Genomic DNA, 19,571 nt, shown 5'->3' with positions numbered 1-19,571 from the left:
CGGGGGAGCCACCGGCATCGGCCCCGGAGCGCTTCTCTCCCCACCCAGGACGGCCTCGCACGAGTGGGTCAGAGCAGCTTTATTTGATACTCCAAATACTCGATACAAACAAGCGGTGAGACGGAGGCTGGTACAAAGACACTGAGCCCAGCGGGACCGAGCCCAACACGGGGGACCGGGGGAGGACGTGAGTGGCACGAGGAAGGGGGGACAGGGAGGGAACGCTGTCCTGTCCCCCTGGCCTGGGGTGTTCTGTAACAAAGAGCCCGAGATTTCCCCTGCACCAGCAGCAAACAGCACATGGGATCACCCTCCTGGCCAGAGGGGCTCAGCTGTGCAGGAGGATGAGGAGGGGACGTGCCCCCAGGGAGGGGAACACAGGATTTGGGCAGCCCAGCTGCTGGGACAGAGCCAGGCAGCAGCTGAGGTCGTTTCAGCCACAATAATCTCATCGCAGAATCACCTCTGCAGGAGCAGAGGGCAAACCTGTCCCCTCACAGCACACGGGAACGAGATCTTGCACCCCCAAAGCAAAGGGGAGAAGGAGATGGTGCCCAAACCCCTAAGAACCTGCAGGAGCCAGCAGAGCTCCCGGCAGTCAGGACAAACAGCTTCAGAAATAGCCCTGGAAATGTGTTTTGCTCAGTACACGGCACCAGCAGCCTGGGGACAGACACAGCCAGGGAGAGCAGGACAGACACACAGACACTGCCAGGCACACGCTGCTGCCTGCTCCCCACGTGGGACAAACCAACCAATTCCTTGCCACCATCACCCATGGTGGCCAAACACCGAGAACAGAACAGATTTGGTCTTAAAATTTAACACAAAGGAATAACAAAAGCATTTCTGCCAAACCCAGGGCTCGCAGCCCCAACGTCAGCCAAGAGCAGCCAAACAACACAAGTGTCAGCAGGATTCTTCCCTGTCATAACTTGGCATCTTGCTCTTAACTCAAGCTGAAAACCGAAGTCCCACCCTCGGACTCGGTACTGTAAAGCTGTCACTGGGGTTAAGGAGGGTTGTGGTACAGTGAAACTGATCCCACAATGATTTATTTAGAAATCCCATGACTTGCAGAGGAGCAGGGAAGGAGGGACAGGGCTATGACAAAGCCCAAGTGGCCACTGCCTTGCAGGAAGAGCTCCCTGTGCCACCCCCTCCACATTGGGACCAGTATGGCTTTCTCCCAGTAAAGCAGAGGTGTGTCCCCAGGGGCACAGAGGCTCTTGGAGGCTCTGGCAGGGGCCACAGACACTTGGGGCTCTCCAGGATTGTTTGTGATGGCTCTAAAAAGGCTGTGAGAAGGATGAGCAGCTCCTCACCTGCCAGTGGGGGCATTAGGCACGGAGCAGTATGGGAGCAGAGGGTTCTTCCAGCTCATTAAGGCACTTCAGCATCAATCCACTTCCTCTGCAGTCTGAATCACACCCACTCCCAGTGCTATTTCAGGGGGACAAAAGGCTTAAGGCTTCTTGGGGTAACAGTGCCCAGGGGGAGCATTTCCAGAGTCTTTTAGTGTTGCTTTATTCCTCAACTCATGCTGGCTACTGAAAGACACTGGTTGCATTTACCTGAGGAGAGCAGGTCCTGCTCCATCAATCCAAGGCAGCAGCACCTCGATGTAAATGCCAGCAGTGTAAGTGGCACACCTGCCTGCCCGTGGAATCCAGGTATCCCACAAACACTCTGATAATCCTCTGGTCCCACTGGTCCCACAGGACCTGCACAGGGAGGTTTATCAGCAAGACCAGGGCGTACATTTCCTTTTAGCCATGATTTTAACTGTCACAGTTGCATGTTCAGCATTTGACATGCCTGGAAGGCAAGTCAGAATTCATCTCCCAGCATCAGAGACCACACCAGCTCCAGCAAACACAGCATAAAACACATTCCACGAGATCAAAGCTACTGCAAAGCCTGACACCGAAGCCCTGAATTATCCCAGTTAGCCAGTCAGCAGCTGAACATTTCTGGCAACAAACCCCCTGATTCCTCACAGATCAGATAAGTCACACGTCCTGTACCCGAGCAGAGGGATGGTAAAGTGCTGAATAGGTTTAGTGTTGTAGAAGCACAAGACTCCTGAGAGTTTCAAGTCTTCATTTCCTGTCTTACTTTGGGAGTGTTCTTTACTGGGTGATGCAGTTGTCTCCCATGTCCTGAGCGTATCTGTCAGATATTGCAGTCCTCAAGTCCTCCACCTCTTTGTGAAGCTGTTTTACCTCCACCAGTTTCTTGGCCAGTCCATCAGGGCTCAGCAAATCATCCTTCTCCTTCACAGGGTACTGCACAGCTGTGGGGTCAGAGAAGGGAGTTTCCTCACATGCAGTTCTCACCAAGGATCACAAACATTTGCAAGTCAGCCAGAAAAACCAACTCACACTTGCAAAAGAGGTTCTACTTAACATTCAGTTATTACTACATGCACCTTTGAAGCAAGCCAACCACAGAAAGAGCGTTCAGAAGCCCAGAAAGAGAACTTTCCATGCTCTGAGTGAGTCACTTGATTCTGCCACAGCACAGGAGTGGAAGGGTTTGTCCTGCCATCGCTCTGTACTTACAGTGAATGCCCAGGAGCAGAGAGAGGTTGGGGTCCTTGCCCTGAGCCCTCTGGGTGACAATGCTGTAGACAGACTGTAAATCCTGCAGGCAGCTGGCCAGCTCCCTGTGCAGCTCCTGGGCCAGGCGGGCTGTGTCAGCAGGCAGGGCCTGGGCCGTCAGCTGGGCCTGCCGGAGCCGCTCCTGCAGCGTCAGGTTCTTCTCGATCAGGTCCTGGTTCTGCACGGACAGCTGGACACACGGACACGGCACGTTAGTGGGCACTCGGGGCACCACTGCCACACTCACTGCAACTGCTCCGTGGTGGAGCACTGAGGGCAGGAGCTGGTTTGCATCCAGCCCTCCAGGCTGTGGCCGGAGGAGCGAATGTCACTCCCACACGGGGACTGGATCAAACGGGAATTGCCCCGTGAAACTGCACTGTCCATGTGCAACAAAAGCTTCCAGGAGGTTGTGCAGCCCAGCACTGGCCATCCCTCGCCTCGAGGGCTGCCGCTGTGCTTGGGCTCTGCCCGGCCCTTCAGCCAAGGCTGTGCTTGGACTCCTGTTCTGCTGCCCTCAGCTGGCAAGCTCGGCCTCCTCCACCCCATCCCCATGAAGTTCCCGAGGCACAAGCTGCTTTCTCCTGCTTTCCAGCAGGCCATAGCTCCTTTCACAGCCCTGACAGGACAACTGACTAGCAGGAAACAGGAGAGATTGAGCTGCTGACTGAATTCAGGGCCTTGCTAAAAGACAATCCATTGTTCATACAGTGCTGCTCAGGCACTCCAAACATCCCCTGACCTCTTTCACAGCAGCCCGGAGCTGCTGCAGAGCATTTTCCCTTCTCATCGCCTCTTCTTTCAGAGCTTGGCTTGTCCCCTCTTCCTGGGCCACCTGTTCTTCCAGGTTCTGGAACATAACATGGGAACACAGTTAAGTCTAACTCATTTCACAGCATATTCTCAAGTCCTGGGTCCCTCCCCATCACCTCTCACCTTGACTTGCAAGGATAACTGCTCCATCTTCTTCTGCTTTTTGTCCACAATCTGGAATCAAAAGCAGCGGCATCAGAACTGGCCACACAGATCCAGTAATGCCACCAGGAATTCTCCTTCTGTAGGACAGCATCCTCTCTCCTCCTCCTTCCTGTCCATTTACTGCTCTAATCACAGATGCTCTTACAAGTGGACTTGGCTAAAAGTCACCATTAGATTTATCAGCTAAAAACAGACCACAGACATTCTATTCTTGTGGTTTCCCTCTCCCCTCTTCTGCATTCTGCAACTTCTCCCCAGCATTACTGGAGAAGTGTGTGGTTATCACATCAAGAAGAGCTTTTAGAACCCTGCAGTCTGGAATTCCAGGAACTGCTGCTTCAGTGCAATTGTGTCTGTAGAAGTGCCTGATTTCATCTGAGTGCCTGGTGTGACTCAGTGGAAGGAAAAATGTGGGATTCCCAACTGGGACAGCCCCTTACCTTCCTGAGGCAGTCACACTCTTTCTTCAGAGAGTCATGTTCCATTTTCTGCCTCTCCCCATCCTGGGCAGAGGGTCCTCTCTCTGGATTCTTCGCATACTGCTGCAACTTGTCCTGCAAGCTGCAATTAGCAGAACACCGTGGGAAAAAACAACTTTATTTACGGTGTCTCCCTTACTTTAAGGAGGGAAACAATAGGAGGAGTGCAATTAATTTCATATCAGATGCCAGTGTTGCCCTGTCTGCATCCCAGCCCACAAACTGTGCATGACCTTTCTTGTGCAGCAATTCCTGCAGTGCCAAGATGAAGCCGATTCCTGATTCCTACCTGCGCACAGTGGACAGAAGCTCCATCTCCTTGTGTTTTTGGGTTTCCAGCTGCAGCTCTTGCTCCCTGAAAGCAGCCTGGACGTCTCCAAGCTCTGTTTCCAGTGCCAGCACTGTTTCCTGCAGGGCAGTAGTCTTCAGTTCAGATTCCTTCAGCTGCAACAAAAAGGGAGTAATTGTAACCATAGAAAAGTTACCTGAGCAAGTATGTGAAGAGCTGCCACTGCAACTCAGGGGAAGTTTTACCTTCTGACTCTGTTTCTGGTGGTCCTCAAGGGTTGGAAGATCAGCCAGGTATCGTTCCAGGGTCTCGATTCTCTGCTGTCTCTCTTTGTTTTGTTCAGATTCCTTCTGGCATTTCTTTTTAAGGTTATTAATGTGTTTGTCTCTTCCCTTTACCTGCAGGGACAGTTACAGACAGGTTTAGTTTATATAATTTCTTATCTATTCTTCAGTCTTCTGTAAGCCAACTCATTTAGCTTTTTGCACACCACACAACACCAAAATACAACATCACCTTAACTCATTTCTGCTCATTTAGCTAAAGACAGGCTTTTTTTGGTTAAAAGAGGAGGTACTGAAATGCTTCTAACTGCAGGAGGAAAGGCTTTTGCTTGTGACATGTCAGGCAGATGAGAGAACACCTGCAATTACAGACTGCCACAGAAAAGTTTCACCTCAGCACTACACTGACAAAGAAAACACACCTTCCCATCTCTAGAGCAACAGGATCATACCCTTTCTTCCTGCTTCTTTAACTCCTCTGCATGTTTCTGCACCGCTTCCTTCAGCGACTCCCGGACCAGCTTCACATCCACCTCTGCAGCAGCCAGTTTCCTCTCCAGCTCAATGTTCTCCTTACTGAGGGACTCGGTCTTCTCTGTGAACTGTGCTCGGAGGAAGCTGTTCTCCCGCTGCAGCTCCTGCAGGCAGAGACAGCCCCTGAATTTGGGGAGTTACAAACTGGCCCTCGGCAGTCCCAGGGCCGTGTCCTCATCCCATCTGACACGCTCTGAAATAGCACCTGCCAGTGCTGCCAGGTGTTTGCATCACCAGCCCAGCTTTAATCCAACCAAAGGACCTCAGGGCTGGAAATCACAGGGGGCACAGAGGTGATGGTAACTCCACACAAGGGATAATTTGACTCTGCACAGTCCTGCTCAGCAAACACCTCAGCAGGAGTGGCAGGGCCATTGGATTCAACACTTATTTCTCACTGACACCTGCTGTACCTGCATCCTCAGCATGTAGACGTCTCCATAGGATGCTGGGCAGCCCAGCAGGGCACTGTGAACCTGCAGTTCACTCTCCCGGACCTTCTGCTCCAGCTGGGAAATGTGCTGCCTTTGTCTGTAACAGAAGAGGCAATTCACTGTTCTCAAGCATAGAGAGCAGCACAACACAAACAGTGCCACCACAACTGCTGCTCCACACAGAGACAAGCAGAGCAGAAGCAGAATTCTGCAACTCAGAGCTCGCCTGCAGAGAAATCATCTGAAAGGTAAACATTTAGACTTTTTTACAATTGTTATTAAATTTTCTTCCCTTCCCTCCCTGCAAAACCTTTCCCCCAACAATGATTACAGATAAAACACACAAGCCTTGCATGTTTTGGAGGATCCAGCTTGGCTCTGGAGCTTAGGAATGAAATGAACAGACAGAAGATGGCTCAAAATAAGGAAGAAAAAGTCCAAATGCTGAAGGTGCTTTTCATTAGGACTTACTTTTTCAAAAAAGTAAGTGGACCACTGGCCTTAGATAAGAGAAATGTTGTTTGCCAGCCGAAACTCACAAAACCCAAATTTAAAATAAAGGTCTCAAAGAGCTCCCAGAAAGTCCTTAAGCAAAAGAGGCAGTAGTTTTGACATTCCAGATAATCATGATGTGAACAGAAATCTTTATCCCTTATAAAGCATAGAAAACCATAACTAAAATTAATTTATTTAAGCCCTTCAGGATCATCATCCTAATTTCAAGGAGAGAAGAGTTCAGGTGGTTCTCTAAGGTCCTTATATTGTTCTTTGCAACAAAACAAGATCAATTGGGAAAAAGAGACTCTGAGAAATGAGCTTTCCTTGGTACTTTCCAAACTTTTCCTTTCCAAATGGAAATGCACTGGAGTCTTTAAACCACACATCAATATCAAAGCCTCACCTGTCAATGAGGAGCTCTTTCTCCTTGAGCAGGTTTTCGTTGGAGTTCAGGATATTGATCCACTGAGCTGGGTCAGGTGTAGGCAGGGATGGGGAATACATCGAGGAATGGGGGCAGGTGCCTCCATTTTGTAACTGCAAGAGGAGACAAAGCAAGGAGGGAGAGCTCTGTGCCCCACGGGGGTAATTGCAACACTGCTGGAGCTATTTTGCACACTGTGTGCTCATCTGCATGCCAGGGCACGGCTATTTCAGTCTCTGTTGATGTCCAAGAACAAGAAACTTTGCCCAAGCACAACTGGAGATTAACAAATAATTTTAGATCACTGTGCTAGCTCGCTGGAAACAATTTGTCTCCGTTAGGGTACAGCTGGTGGGAGGTGGTAAACAAACCCTTTCCACCTAATAAACTGCAGTTTCACGCATTTTTTCCAAAAAAAGTCTTCCTTAACCCTAGATACAGAACAAAGCTATTCTAGATACTGTTTAAAACCTCTTGGTATGCTTTATCTTCACAGTTTCTATCAGACAGGGTATTTCAGCTCTCGATCTGGCAGATGGTGCAGCACTGTAACACAATCCAGGGCTGCTCTGCACACGCAGCGTGTCAAACGATACCTGTGACACCACAAGCTGTAAAAACAGACCATTAGGAGACTTCTGGTGTCACTCAGGGAGAAGCATGAGACATTTTCCCCCTCGCTTCCTACGTCTGGGACAATGACTCCCGACTACAGAGACAGGAAGGGTTTCAAATTCACGCAGTCACACGGCAGCTGCCTACCTGCATCTGCTCCACCTGCAGCCGCACTTTGTCCAGCTGCTGCTTCCAGGCACTGAGCTCGCAGACTCCCTGGTGGGGGTGCAGTGTGCAGCCTTCCTGCATCCACGCTCGGGATGGGGGAGTTACTACAGGTTTTGGAAAGAAACTGTTGGCCTGGAGTCCCGCTGGCATCAGCCTGCTCCCGCTGGGCCATGTCCCGTCCCGGGGCTCGCAGGCTCCATTGGCCCCCAGTGTCTGTTTGCTCTCTGGCAGCACCTTGTAATGGTCCTTCCCTGCCTCAGAGCTTGGGTTGAACTTCTGGCACCTGTGCAGAGGGTCAGTGCAAAGACTGTCCAGAAAGACGGACTGGTTGAGGGTGTGCTCGATGGTAGGGGTGTCAAACTTCCAGGTGTCCTCTGTCCTCGTGTGATCAGCAGCAGGAGGCCAGGGGTGCTCACAGCCATTTTCCCCCGAAGTCCCGTAGAGACGCAGGAGGTCCCTGGGTGGCACCTGAGAGGACTTCCCGGCGTTCAAGTCCCCGTTCCTCGCGAGCCCCGGGCGGTCAGGGGCAGAGCCTGGCACAGCAGGCTTTGGAGAGCTCTGGGAACAGCCCTGGTCCCCTGCAGAGCACAGCTTGGAGGGCGAGGCACCCAGCGTGGAAGGCATAACGTGGGCTGTTGGAATGGTCACCTGGGTTTTGATGGGATGGAATGAGGAACCGCTACTGGAATTGCAAAAGTCTAGGGAACAAGAAGAGTGATACTCTAATTACAGGCCTGAAAATACAACCCTGCAGTGAGCTTTCCGAAATAATTTTAAAACCAGTTCCTTTCCCACTGAACACGTCCTCCTAAGCAGCAGCAGCACGACTCAGGCACACCTGTGTTCCCCCTCACTACAAGTTTCAGGAACCTGCTGGCCTTTTCCTACCACCACAGGAAGAATCCAAGTTTAATCCATATTTTTAATCCTTGTTTTTAAGCTGCTCTAGTATAATCTTGAATCAATAATGTTATCTTTCTCTAGGTTTAGAAATCAAGTCCTTGATACTGAATAAAAAGGCTGAAAACTTACTGAGCTGAACACTGAGCCCGTGATCCTGCTGTGCTCGTCCCACAGCTCAGCGACTCCGAAGCGTGAGCAGAGCTAACAGGAGCCTTCCCTGAGCCCATGATGAGGCTCCAACATCGCTGACCCCGAGGATCTGACCTTCCAGCTCCTCCAGGACAAGAGCAAGAGCCTGTCCTAGAGCTGGAGCAATGGCTCTCACCTATTGCCACAGGAAGTGAGACAGAGCTCCTGTCCTGCCAGCAGGGCACCAAACCTGGCTGCAGGGAACTCGGGGTTATTCTTAGCAACTCTCAGATTTCAATACAGCAACAGCAAGGGCTGAGAAAGGCAAACAGCGAAGTGCCTGTTCCCACTCCTTGTCCTGATACGTTCTGTGTCGCAGTAATTCCAGGTTTCTCCCAGGAACACACACTTGATTTCCTCAGGGCTCTGGCCAAAGGCCCATCCCCACATGATGCTCCAACAAGTCACCCTCCCACCTGTTTGCACCCTCTAAGAATCGCTACAACAACGAATAAACACTGCAATTTGAATACAACCCAAATCAGACTCTGCAAAGACCGAAATCACACTACAGAACTGTCACAAAAAAGGCATTCAACTCTTTCATCGAAAATGAGCAGTGAGGGCAGAAAATCTCTGAGCCCCTGCTTGGCTGTGCCTGGGGACTCCAGAGAGCACCATGCTACCAGGCAGCAGCAAGCACGTTCACCTTGGCGAAGAGGAGACAGCTCCATTTCATTTTACAGCCCCTAAATTTAACCCCTGGTGTCACTGTCAGGAACCCGAGTTCCCTGGCCAGCACATCACGTGTGGGTTCTGCAATCAGTTCCTTGAGTGTGCTGAGGGTCCTCACAACAACATTTCTGACTAATGTACTGAGCTCAGCGTGCCTCAGCAGCAGCCAGGGCTGCAGGTCACCCTCGGCTCTTACAAACAAGGCTGTGACATCACCAGTGCTCACAAGGGCCATTTCCCAAAGGGAAATCATCTCCCCCGCCCCCACCTGCCAAAGGGGTGTTTTACTACCCTGAGAGAGGCCTGATGGAACACTTAAACATGTGCTCACGTGGTATTTCTAGCAATACTTCCAACAGCCAGACTTGCTAAAGCCTCCATTTCACTGGCACATTACTGAGATCGACAGCTCGTTCCAAAGGCTCCCTGAGACACACGGATGTGTGAAGAGCTTTAAGGAACACCACAAACGTCCTCATCGCTGAAAAAAGAATCAATGAAGGTGAAAATACAGGTGGAAAGGATTGCTGGGACAGGAAATTCCACAGAGTGTGCCACAGCTGAGGGCCAGGCTGCAGGGATCTCAGATCTAACACTGCAGAGCCAAACACTTCTGCACAAAGGCACCTATAAATTATTTCTTTAAAAAAATTGAAAAAAATTCACACAACAGACTTGCTGATAAATCATTTGTTGGTGAATAAAAGCCACCTTGGTGACTTGGTGGTTCTTAGTCAGTTAAAACCACAGCAGTGAAACAATAACCAAGCTCAGAGAAACAGCCAGTCCCTTCCTCACTTGGTTACATTCCAGACACCTGGATTTGAAACAGTCTCCAGACATTATGACAGGTTGTGCCCTCCAGCTTTTACATTCTGACCCAGTGGTGCCCATCACCTTCGGTGCTGTCCGAGCAGGAGGTGCCAATGCCCCCATCCCTGCTCTCGGCCACGCTCGGACAGCGGCTGACGCGGCTCTGCGACTTCACGGACAGCATCGGTGTCTTCCAGTCAGTCTCCAAGAACTTGCTCTTCTGATAGGTGCTGGGGTCTGGAGGGAAAAAACAGGGATATTTATGCTTTAGCCAACGGACTGAAGAGCCTTTTAATACGCCTTATTAAGCCATATGTAATTACCAGTGCTTCCAAAACTCAAACTGATCCTTGCTTCACTCCCCGTGTTCCTGGTAAAAAATATCTTTTGCAAAAGGAAATGGCAGGAAGCACAGGGAAGTCAAATAATATCAACAGGAGACTGAAAAACAATCTTGGTAAGGAAGTCAGAATGCAGAAGTTGTAAATTATATTCCCATTGATCAGTTTGGTCATGTTACACCCAGCTGGTGCTCTGACTAAAAGGAGCAGCAGCAGCACGACAAAACTGGGCAAGTTAAAGAGGCATTTCTGCATTAACTCTAAAGAACTGTCCCAGACTCACCAGCTATCAACTTAAGGGAGAAATTCCTTATCAAATGATTCTCTACCCTTGCATGCTTTTTCAGGAGTAAGACTTTTGTGAACAAAAAGCTTCTGGTAGAGAATCTTCTGAGGGCCACGTGTCTCCTCAGAGAAACTGAAACAGGATCCGACAGCAGCAGGGCTTTGGAGAAAGGACTGTCCTTACCCGATGGATTGTTCTGCAGGAGCCTCAGGTCTGGATCTTTCTCAGCAGCAGCCATCTTATCTATCTAGATTACTGGATAAATGAATAAAAACCTTATTTTAAGTGAGTATAATCCCCCACCCTGTTCCCACTAACCAAGCAAAGGGTACACACACATCAGCTACTCATCAGAGCAACACAGCATTTAGTATTTAAATAGCTTCTCCTCACAAAAATACCTGGTTTTTTTCTCTGCAGCAACAGAGTAATACTTAAAAAAAAAAAACCAAAACAAACAAAACCTTGTAGGTTTTTTTTATGCCTGAGAAAACAGAATTCCTGTTTGCACCATTCTCCAGGTACTCAGCAGCACCTTATAGCTGTTACCCCTTGGCAGGTATTTATAGAGCACCTGTCACCACGGTGCCTACACACTGAATTTGCGTCTAGAGAGACTAAAAATTTCTCTTTAAAAGTCTTAACTCTCAACCAGATCATTTCTGCCCTCTGTAGAGGTCACTGAGCAACTACATGAGGAAAAAAGTCCTTCAAAAATCAGCCTTGCTGTTCCATGAATAGCAAGCTTTATCTGTCCAGAGTTTTGGGTTAATTTATCTATTTCTCTGAGTGCTTCAGACTTTCCTGTCTTTGAAAATGCAAGTGCAATTTACATCTACACAGCAGAAATTCAAGGCCTCTACAAACCCATACTCAATCCTCAATCGGCAGCTCTTATATATTTTTGTTAAACTGATTCGAAGAGTTCAGAGAAAACAATAATTCCGAGAAAACATTCATATACGCAGATTTTACAACATAGAAGAGGCATTGGGAATACGATAGGATAATGAATCAGAAACAGCATTTCACTCAGCAAAGAAATAAAACACTTCTAGATAAATGTAGTGCTTATTATGGTTAATTTCGGTATAGTTAATGTAGATAGATATACCTAATTTTAGGTAAATTTCTGAAGGGTTGGAGGTCCCTAAGGGTGGGGGGGGGTGGGGACAGACCCTTTGGGGCCGGTCCCTGAGGGTCTGGGGGCTCCGTCCATCACGACCTGATCCAAAAAAAGGCGGGGGAGGGGGTGTCGGTTCCCCGGTCCTGAAGAGGAGAGGGAGCCGGTCCCCGAGGGGCTGGAAGGGGGGAAGGCCATAAGGAGCTGAGAGAGCGGGCTCTGAAGGGCTGGGGAGGGGAGGGCGGTCTCTGAGGGTGCGGGGTGCGGTGCCGGTGTGGCAGTGGTGCTGCCGGTGGCCGGTGACGGTCCCGTTGCGGTGATGGCGGTGCCGGTACCGTGTGGGTGTGGGTGTTGGCTGGGGCTGGGGTCGGAGTTGAGGTCGGGGTCGGGGTCGGGGTCGGAGTTGGAGTTGGGGTCGGGGTTAGAGTTGGAGTTGGAGTTGGGGTCGGGGTCGGGGTCCGTCCCTCACCTGCGGCCGCCGCGCCTCTCCCGCCACCCCCGCGCGCCGCGACCGTTACCTCCGCCGGCGGGAGGGCGGGGCAAAAGGGGGCGTGGCTTACCGCCATCGCAGCCAATCGAACGCCTTGGCCCCGCCCATGCCCATCGCTCATTGGCTCTCCTGAACGCCGTCCCCGCCCCCGCGGCGCCGTGCAGGGAGCGGCGGGTGCTGGCGGGGGAAGAGTGGCCGCGGGCGGCACCCGTAGGGCGGGCGCTGAGGGAGCTCAGCCTGGAGGAAAGGGGGGTCGGGCGGAGCTTTCCGCTCTCCGCAACTCCCTGACGGGAGGAGCAACAGGAGACGGCCTCAAGTTGCACCGGGGGAGGTTGAGGTTGGAGGTCAGGAGGAATTTCTTCGTGGGAAAGGTGGTCAAGCACTGGCACAGGCTGCCCAGGGCGGTAGTTGAGTCACCATCCCTGGGAGTGTTCAAAAACACGTGGATGTGGCACTTGGGGACGAGGTTGAGCGGTGAACACCGCAGTGCTTGGGTTGCAGCTGGACTCGATGATCTTGGAGGTATTTTCCAGCCTAAACAATTCCATGATTTGATGATTTCAGCGCCAAGGAAAACCACGGCACGACCAGCCCCTGTCAACACATTTATTTACAGCAGAAGAGCCCGTGGCCGGGCCGGCTGGCAGCACCACAGCGGGGGCACGTTCCCCGGGAAAATCCCCCCCTTGCCAACCTGCAGCGAAGGCAAGACGAACTGGGAAAAATTAAGACTGTCACAGAAGCCACTTCCCCTGCGGCAGGGCCCTGCTGGGGGCTTAGCCTTCCAAAACGCCCCCCCAGCACAGAGCACCCACTGCTCTCCACGTCCTGTTGGCACCGGTCCACGCCAGGTCCTGGCAGGATGTCAGGGTTCAGCTGCCTCTTCGTGGGGGCCGTGCTGGTCCCCAGCATCCCCCTGGTCGTGGCCCTGACCCTGCCGCCCTGCCCAGCCCTCCCGCAGCTCCTGGTACAGCTCCTGGTGCTCCTCCTTCCAGCGCCTGAACGTGTCCGAGGTGAGCGCGGCCTCTCCCAGCAGCTGCTCCAGGGCCTGCAGCTCCGCCAGCTTCGCCTGCCCGGAGCAAGGGCACGTTTTGGGGGGGGGCCATGCATGGGCAGGGGACATTTGTAGGGTTCAGGGGGCTGCGGGGTCCCACCTTGAGCGTGCTCTGCAGAGCCCGCACCGCGTGCACCCTCTCGTTGATGTGGGGGTTCTTGTTGCGCCGCAGGAAGGACTTTCGGCACTGCTCCTGCGTCAGGAAGCGCCGCTGCCCGATGAGGGACACCCCTCCCTGCCTCAGGCACCGCATCAGGCTCTCCAGATCCTCTCCAGCCGGGTCTGAGCAAGGACAGGGGTCACTGGAGCAGAAAGGCAGCCCCAAGACCCAGCAGGGCTCCCCTGTGCATGACCCTGCCCCGAAGGCAGGGGCTCATGGAGTGGTTGGGATTGGAAGGGACCTTAAAGATCATCTTGCTCCACCCCCTGTCATGGACAAGGACACCTTCCACTGTCCCAAGTTGCTCCAAGCCCCATCCAACCTGGCCTTGGACACTTCCAGGGATGGGGCAGCCACAGCTGCTCAGGGCACCCTGTGCCAGGGCCTCACCACTCACATAGGGAAGACCATCCTTCTAAATATCCAGTCTAAACCTACTCTTTTTAGTTTAAATCCTTTCCCCCTTGCCCTGTCTCTCCGTGCCTTCAAAAAATATCCCTCTCCATCTTTCCTGTAGGCTCTCTTCATCCCACTCAAACACACGCCAACTCGAGTTACCCCCCCGGCACACCCACAGGCAAACGGGAGGGACACAAGGTGACAGGGGGTCAGATGTCTCCCCCCCAGCACCTACCCGTGGGGGAGCAGGGCCGGGGGCTGCCCTGGGGGCTGCTGGCTGCGCTGCCGGCTGGGGAGAGCTGTGCCTTCTCTGGGGTGTTCTGCAGCCTCTTCCTTGGCTGACAGAGAGACGGGGCAGGAGGTGAGACAAGGAACCTCTGTCCCTCTGTCCCTCTGTCCCGGGGATGTCCCCCAGGGCCACTCACCGAGTCGGATCCATGCCTGGGGGACTCATCATCGGGGTCCTCAGCTTCTGTCTCACTGTAGCAGTCTGGAGGCCATGGGAAAAGACAAAAATTCCTTCCCAGGGCTGAGAATCATTGCGGTCCCCTCTCACATTCCCCCAAATCATGGGCTAAGCTCTCAGCGGTCACATGCCAGGGCTGTGGCACCAGGCACTGCTGCCCCATCAGGACCCCTCCTGCAGGGTCCCCATCTCCCACCGACCCCGGCTCCCACCCCAGGATGGCCCCATTACCTTCTTCCTTGTCTGGGACTGCCTGGTGGGCTAACGTGTACTTTGTTTTGGCTGTTACAAGGCGACTGACCCACCTGGGGAGGGAAAGGATGGACAGACAGGGGGAGGAGGGTCCTGGCCAGCCCAGGGTGGCAGGGCCAGCGCTGACCATTGGCTCCATTACTCACATGCTCAGGTCAGCTAAGGTTTCAGCAGCGAAGACAAAGGGCTTGTACGTCTGGTGGCACAGCTGGAACACGCTGAGGACAAGGGGGTGGCTGCCTGTGTTGCTCTGGTGACACAGGGCCAGCCTCGAGCCGCCTCCCTCCTCCCCAGCACTGCAGCTCCCCCACTCCAACCCAGCCCAGGGATCTGGCCTTTTTCCTGCCATGGGAGATGCTCTGGTCCTCAGCCTCATCCCAGATAACACCAGTAACACAGTGTAGGCCTTGCTCAGAGTATGGGCAGAGTGCTACAAGGTGACAGCCCTGTGGGGACCTCACCAGCCCCATAGGGACGTGCAGGTGGTTCCCAGCAGGACTCATCAGCACGTGCCCTTGGGACAGCATCTCCCCTCTTCCACCACCAGCTGGGGGTGAAAATCAGACAGACCCCACTCACTATTTCTTCTTCTGCTCCCTCGTGCTCTCCAGGTTGTAGGTGGCCACGTTGATGAGTCCTGCAGCCTTCTCATCCTGCGGGAACAGGGACAGCCATGTCCGGCACCACCCCGAACATCCCGGCTGCCCAGGCGGGGGGTGGGCACACCCAGTGCCCCCACTCACGTTGGGGTGGTTGTACCAGTAGAGCGTGTGGCCCTTGAGCACAAACCAGCACCGCTTCCACTTCTGGGCCATGAAGCCCACGTGGTCCTTCTTCTTGAGGAGCCACCCATCGCAGTCCACCCGGCCCAGGTCCCGGCACGAGACCCGCCGGCGGCTCAGCCGGGTCGCCACTCCTGCCACCACAGCGTTGGGGGTGTCAGGGGAGGGAAGGGGGAGCAGAGCCCTGTTCAGCCCAGCCTGGCAGGGTCCTGCTCACCTTTCGGTCTGCGTCCTGTGCGGGGGCTGTCCTGGGCGGGGAGACAGAGATGAGATTTTAGTGGCAGTGCAGGAGGCGAGGGCAGGGCAGCGTTTGCTGAGCCCCCCCAGCAGCACCATAGCCCGTAGGGACACCTAAATTGCACACCCACAGCAGGGGCTCAGAGGGGAGCCTCTGACACCCCACAGCGTGTCCTCCCCAGCTCTCACCTCCCCAGGGAGCTGGCTGGGCTCTGCTCCCCCAGTCCCCGTGGCGGGGGCTGCCCCGGGGCTCAGCTCTGTGGCACAGGGTCCGGTGGCAGCAGGGGTGCCCGGGGGGGTGCCCAGGGGGGTGTCCAGGGGGGTTCCCAGGGGGCTGCCACTGTCCCACACCTCCTCCTCTGCAGCACCTGTGAACAGCGAGCAGGGCTTTAGACTCATAGGCTGGGGGGAACTGCTCCATCCCGGGACCCTCTGCTCCCGTCCTACCCCGTCCCGGCAGCTCCTCCACAGCTGCCCCGGGCAGCCTCAGATCTGGCTCGACCTCTTCCTCCTCCTCGTCAGTGACCGGATCCGGGGCAGAGTCTGGTCCCGAGTCCAAGTCGGCCTCAATGCTGGGAGAAAAACGGGACCCCTGAGCCCCAAACCTCCCCAAGCTCTGTTCAACCTCTGGCTGGGGCACCCACGGCTCTCCCTGCCCTGGGAATGGGGCTGGAGGGGACGTGGTGGCAGAGCTCCAGCTCAGTCCCACCGGCCTCCCCAGCTTGGCTGTTGCCTGCGCTGCCACTGGCTCTCCGCACGCCTTTCCATTCCGGGAGAGGAGAAGGGTCATGTCTAAATATAGTTCCAACCCCACGGAAACGTTACCAAGTGAATTAATTACAAAACCCCTGTTTTTTCATTCCTTAAGACTCATGGCAGCTTCCCAGGCTGCTCACAGGCAGCTGCCGCACCGCTGGCACCTCTCCCCCTAAAAAAGGGCAGGGAAAGGGCCCTGGCTGCACCCAAACATCTCCTTGCTGGCCAGGTTGGGGGTGTTGGGGTGTCAGGATGGGGCTCACCTGGAGGTCAAGGACACAGGGCTGCCCGGGCTCTCACCACTCCTGGTGCCAGGGGAATCTGCAGCATCCAAAAATGCTCCCGGGGGCTGTGGATGGAGTGTCAGTGCCAGGCCCACCCCACCATGGACCCCAAAGCTTTAGGGATCTCCAGTGTGATGGGAGATGCCCGGCTCTGAGCATCTCTGCCTGGTTCCCAGCTCAGCCCAGTGCGGCACTTGGGTTGGACTGGGAGTGCTGGGATCACTCACCTGCTGCCTGGGAGAGGGGGGTGAGCCGGGCAGGTCGAGGGGGATCTTCTTCAACACCAGAGTCACCGTGTTCCCCTTCTCCAGCAGCTTCCTTGCCAGGCTGACGGGTGTCCAACCCACCTGCACATCCTGGGTGAGCTGTGGGCCACTGCCCCGGCCCCATGGACGCTTCATCCCCCAAACCCGCCCCAGCCACAGATCCCACATCCCCCAAATCCTCCTGGCAATGGCTCCTGTGTCCCCCAGACCTTTCCCAGCCATGGCTCCTGCTTTTTGCTGGTCATGACTCCTGCATCCCCCCAAATCCTCCCCATCTCAGCCCCAGTACTCCCCAGCCCTGCAGCTCCCTGTCCATGTCCTCCCCGCCAATTCCAGCAGCACCCTCGAGCCCCCATCCCCCTGACTCACCACAACCTGCTCGTTGACCTGCACGATCTCATCTCCGGGCAGGATGTGGCCCCCGTGGGCAGCCAGGGCCTGGGCAGAGGCAAGGGGACAGTGGGGTGCCCAGTCCTGGGTTCTCTCCCTCCCTCCCAAGCTAATCCCACTCAGGAACTCTCCCGGACAGGAAGAGCCAGGGGGGTTAACCATTAACCCGACTTTGCACAGCAGCTGCCAGAGCTGCTCGTGGGGTCGGGGTGCAGAGGGGGCTGCCCCATGCCCAGGCTGTGCTCACTCATGGCATGAGTTGCATGGGCTCAGCCACAGGCAGCCCCCCGTGCTCTGGGTCAGGGGAGGGCAGAATAGGGCCCTAAGAGGTTCACAGGATCCCATGGATGGGGGGATATTCCCCACAGGGTGACTGAGGGACAGGGGGTAACAGACAGGGAGGGGCAGCCCCTCACTCACCTCCGAGGTGGTCGCAGACACAAAGTGCAGGCAGGAGCTGGTGGAGGTGATCTCAAAGCCCTGGGGGGGCCCAGATGGGGGTTTGAGCAGGAGGCTGGGGTGTCCCGAGGCAGAGGGGGCATTGGGGTGGAGTGGACTCACCAGTCGGGCAGTGAGGAGTGGCTGGGGGCTCCCCAGAAGATCAGAAGGCGGTGTTGGGGTGCCAGGGGATCCTGGAGGGCTGCTCCATGGGTTGGGGGGCAGCGTTGGCGTGTCAGGGGATGTTAGGGGGTGCTGCCACAGGCCAAGGGGCAGTGTCGGGGTGCTGGGGGACATCGGGGGGCTGCCCTGCGGGCCGGGGGGCAGCTCCAGCCCCACGCGCTGCAGTACAGCCCTGCAGTCCAGCAGCGCTGGGGGGCTGCAGCCCACGATGCTCTTGCAGATGCCCACGATGTGCTGGCACTGCGGGCGACAGCGAGGGGTGAGGGGAGCCCTGGCAGCCCCCCGGGCCTGCCACCCCCTCCTCACCCATCACTCACAATCTGGAGGATCCCACTGTTCCTCTCAGCCGCTGGAAGGTCCTAGGGGACGAGATGTGGGAATGAGCATGAAGGGATGGCTCCATCCCAGATGGGGGAACCCCATGGGGAACCCCCCTGCATCCCCCCTCCCCTCACTCCAGCTTTTCCTCCCACCTCCAGCCGGCAGAGCTTTGGGGGTCAGGAGAGCAGCCAGCCCTGGGCACTCACCGCATGCAGCATCTCTGCCAGCTGGGCACAGAGCAGGATGATGTCCCGGCTGGCCGAAAAGTCATTGAGGGTAGAGAAGAGGTACCTGGGGGAAGACAGAACTCAGCCCCCCGAGTGGGGGGCACCCAGCACCCCGGGGTGCCCTCACCCGCCCCAGACCTGTTGAGCCAGGAGAAGAGTTCCTTGGCAGCCCCGACCAGGTCGATGACTTGGGCCAGGAGGGTGAGGGAGGGTGGCTGGGGGGCATCCCCTGCTGACAGCCCCTCCTGCACCAGGCTCTGGATGCCCTGTGCCAGCTCCTGCAGCCTCTCCGTCAGTGTCCGCAGGCTGGTGCTCACCAGCCCTGTGTCCTGGGGGGGACAGGGATGCCAGGGGATGGACGGGCGGGGCAGTCTCCGCGGTGCCTCCACATCCCCACCTTCACCCAGCACACAGTGTCCCCATGTCCTTCCCTCTGTCCAGCTCAGGGTCCCCTCAAAACCCCCCTCCACTGAGTCCAGGGTGCCCCTGTGTCCCCATCTGCCCCCTTCCACCCAGACTAGGGTGATCCCACATCCTCCTCTGTCAGCCCAGGGAACCCGCATGTCCCCCCTGCTCCCCCCTGCCTCCCTGGGATCCCGCAGCCCCCGGGATGCCGGCACTCACCAGGTTACGGAGCTGCTCCACGGCCTCCAGCAGCAGCTCCTGGTGGCCCAAGGGCCACACGCCCAGTGCCTCCAGGACCCCCGCGTCCAGCCCCAGCAGGTCAGGCCCCGATAGCCCCCAGGCCTCGAAGGGGTACCCCTGCACCGCCGTGTCCAGCCCTGCCACAGATCAGTCCCCCCTGCCAGTGTCCCTCTGGCTCCTGGCCGGGTGACCCTAGGGGTGACCCCTGGCTGATGGGAGAGTCCTCTCCATGCAACGAGTTCACCCGGCCTCAACCTAAACGCTGAGGACGGCCAGACCCCCCCTCCACCCCCCTGCCATCCAGGGAATGCCCCTCCCAGGGAGGAGATGAGGGACGGGAAGTACTGTCACCCCTAGCCACACCAGCCCAGCCACACGTCCCCAAGCTGGGGACACGCCACCCCAGAGCCCGGGGGGCAGCCAGGGTCTTACCTCGGAGCCAGGCGGCCGCCTGCGCGGGGCCCCAGGAGCGCACGAGCTCCATGGCGGCGGGGCCGGAGCGGCGGCGGGGCCGGAACGGCGGCGGGCGCGGCTCTCACCTGCGCCGGGCGCGGTCCCACCTGCGCCGGCAGCCGCAGCCCCATT

At 55.7% G+C, this 19,571-nt stretch overlaps 2 protein-coding genes and 1 long non-coding RNA gene across 5 annotated transcripts; 1 reads left to right on the top strand and 2 right to left on the bottom strand.

Moving 5' to 3' along the window:
• Positions 1 to 64: 64 nt before the first annotated feature.
• On the bottom strand, positions 65 to 12,175 carry CEP85 (centrosomal protein 85). 3 transcript variants are annotated; one of them, XM_032132378.1, is made up of 14 exons: positions 12,106 to 12,175; positions 10,697 to 10,768; positions 9,971 to 10,123; positions 7,286 to 8,004; positions 6,503 to 6,636; positions 5,581 to 5,698; positions 5,086 to 5,271; positions 4,595 to 4,747; positions 4,350 to 4,504; positions 4,022 to 4,142; positions 3,540 to 3,590; positions 3,346 to 3,453; positions 2,565 to 2,793; positions 65 to 2,296 (listed from the first exon to the last, which is right to left on the bottom strand). In XM_032132378.1, exons 2-14 carry the CDS (start codon positions 10,749 to 10,751, stop codon positions 2,133 to 2,135), a joined length of 2,346 nt encoding a protein of 781 aa, XP_031988269.1. In that variant the 5' UTR covers positions 10,752 to 10,768; positions 12,106 to 12,175; the 3' UTR covers positions 65 to 2,132. The 3 variants fall into 3 exon arrangements, with proteins under 3 accessions (XP_031988269.1, XP_031988270.1, XP_031988271.1); XM_032132379.1 differs by lacking the exons at positions 9,971 to 10,123; positions 10,697 to 10,768; positions 12,106 to 12,175 and adding an exon at positions 9,405 to 9,493; XM_032132380.1 differs by lacking the exons at positions 9,971 to 10,123; positions 10,697 to 10,768; positions 12,106 to 12,175 and adding an exon at positions 8,339 to 8,427.
• Positions 5,696 to 9,563, top strand: LOC116455029. Its single transcript, XR_004244285.1, has 2 exons — positions 5,696 to 5,849; positions 8,291 to 9,563. It is a non-coding gene; the product is annotated as an uncharacterized LOC116455029 (long non-coding RNA).
• A 543-nt stretch (positions 12,176 to 12,718) lies between the features above and the next one.
• Positions 12,719 to 19,512, bottom strand: CNKSR1 (connector enhancer of kinase suppressor of Ras 1). Its single transcript, XM_032132442.1, has 21 exons — positions 19,419 to 19,512; positions 18,966 to 19,123; positions 18,480 to 18,670; positions 18,321 to 18,405; positions 18,111 to 18,152; positions 17,734 to 18,033; positions 17,593 to 17,652; positions 17,152 to 17,220; positions 16,744 to 16,863; positions 16,496 to 16,581; positions 15,924 to 16,048; positions 15,666 to 15,844; positions 15,457 to 15,487; positions 15,201 to 15,373; positions 15,037 to 15,110; positions 14,604 to 14,675; positions 14,437 to 14,510; positions 14,165 to 14,229; positions 13,975 to 14,077; positions 13,281 to 13,462; positions 12,719 to 13,195 (listed from the first exon to the last, which is right to left on the bottom strand). Exons 1-21 carry the CDS (start codon positions 19,468 to 19,470, stop codon positions 12,992 to 12,994), a joined length of 2,445 nt encoding a protein of 814 aa, XP_031988333.1. The 5' UTR covers positions 19,471 to 19,512; the 3' UTR covers positions 12,719 to 12,991.
• Between the last annotated feature and the right edge of the window lie 59 nt (positions 19,513 to 19,571).

This window comes from Corvus moneduloides, chromosome 23 (genome assembly GCF_009650955.1).
Source record: "Corvus moneduloides isolate bCorMon1 chromosome 23, bCorMon1.pri, whole genome shotgun sequence".
NCBI classification, from domain to species: domain Eukaryota; kingdom Metazoa; phylum Chordata; class Aves; order Passeriformes; family Corvidae; genus Corvus; species Corvus moneduloides.
This window is presented reverse-complemented; position numbering and strand designations above follow the sequence as displayed.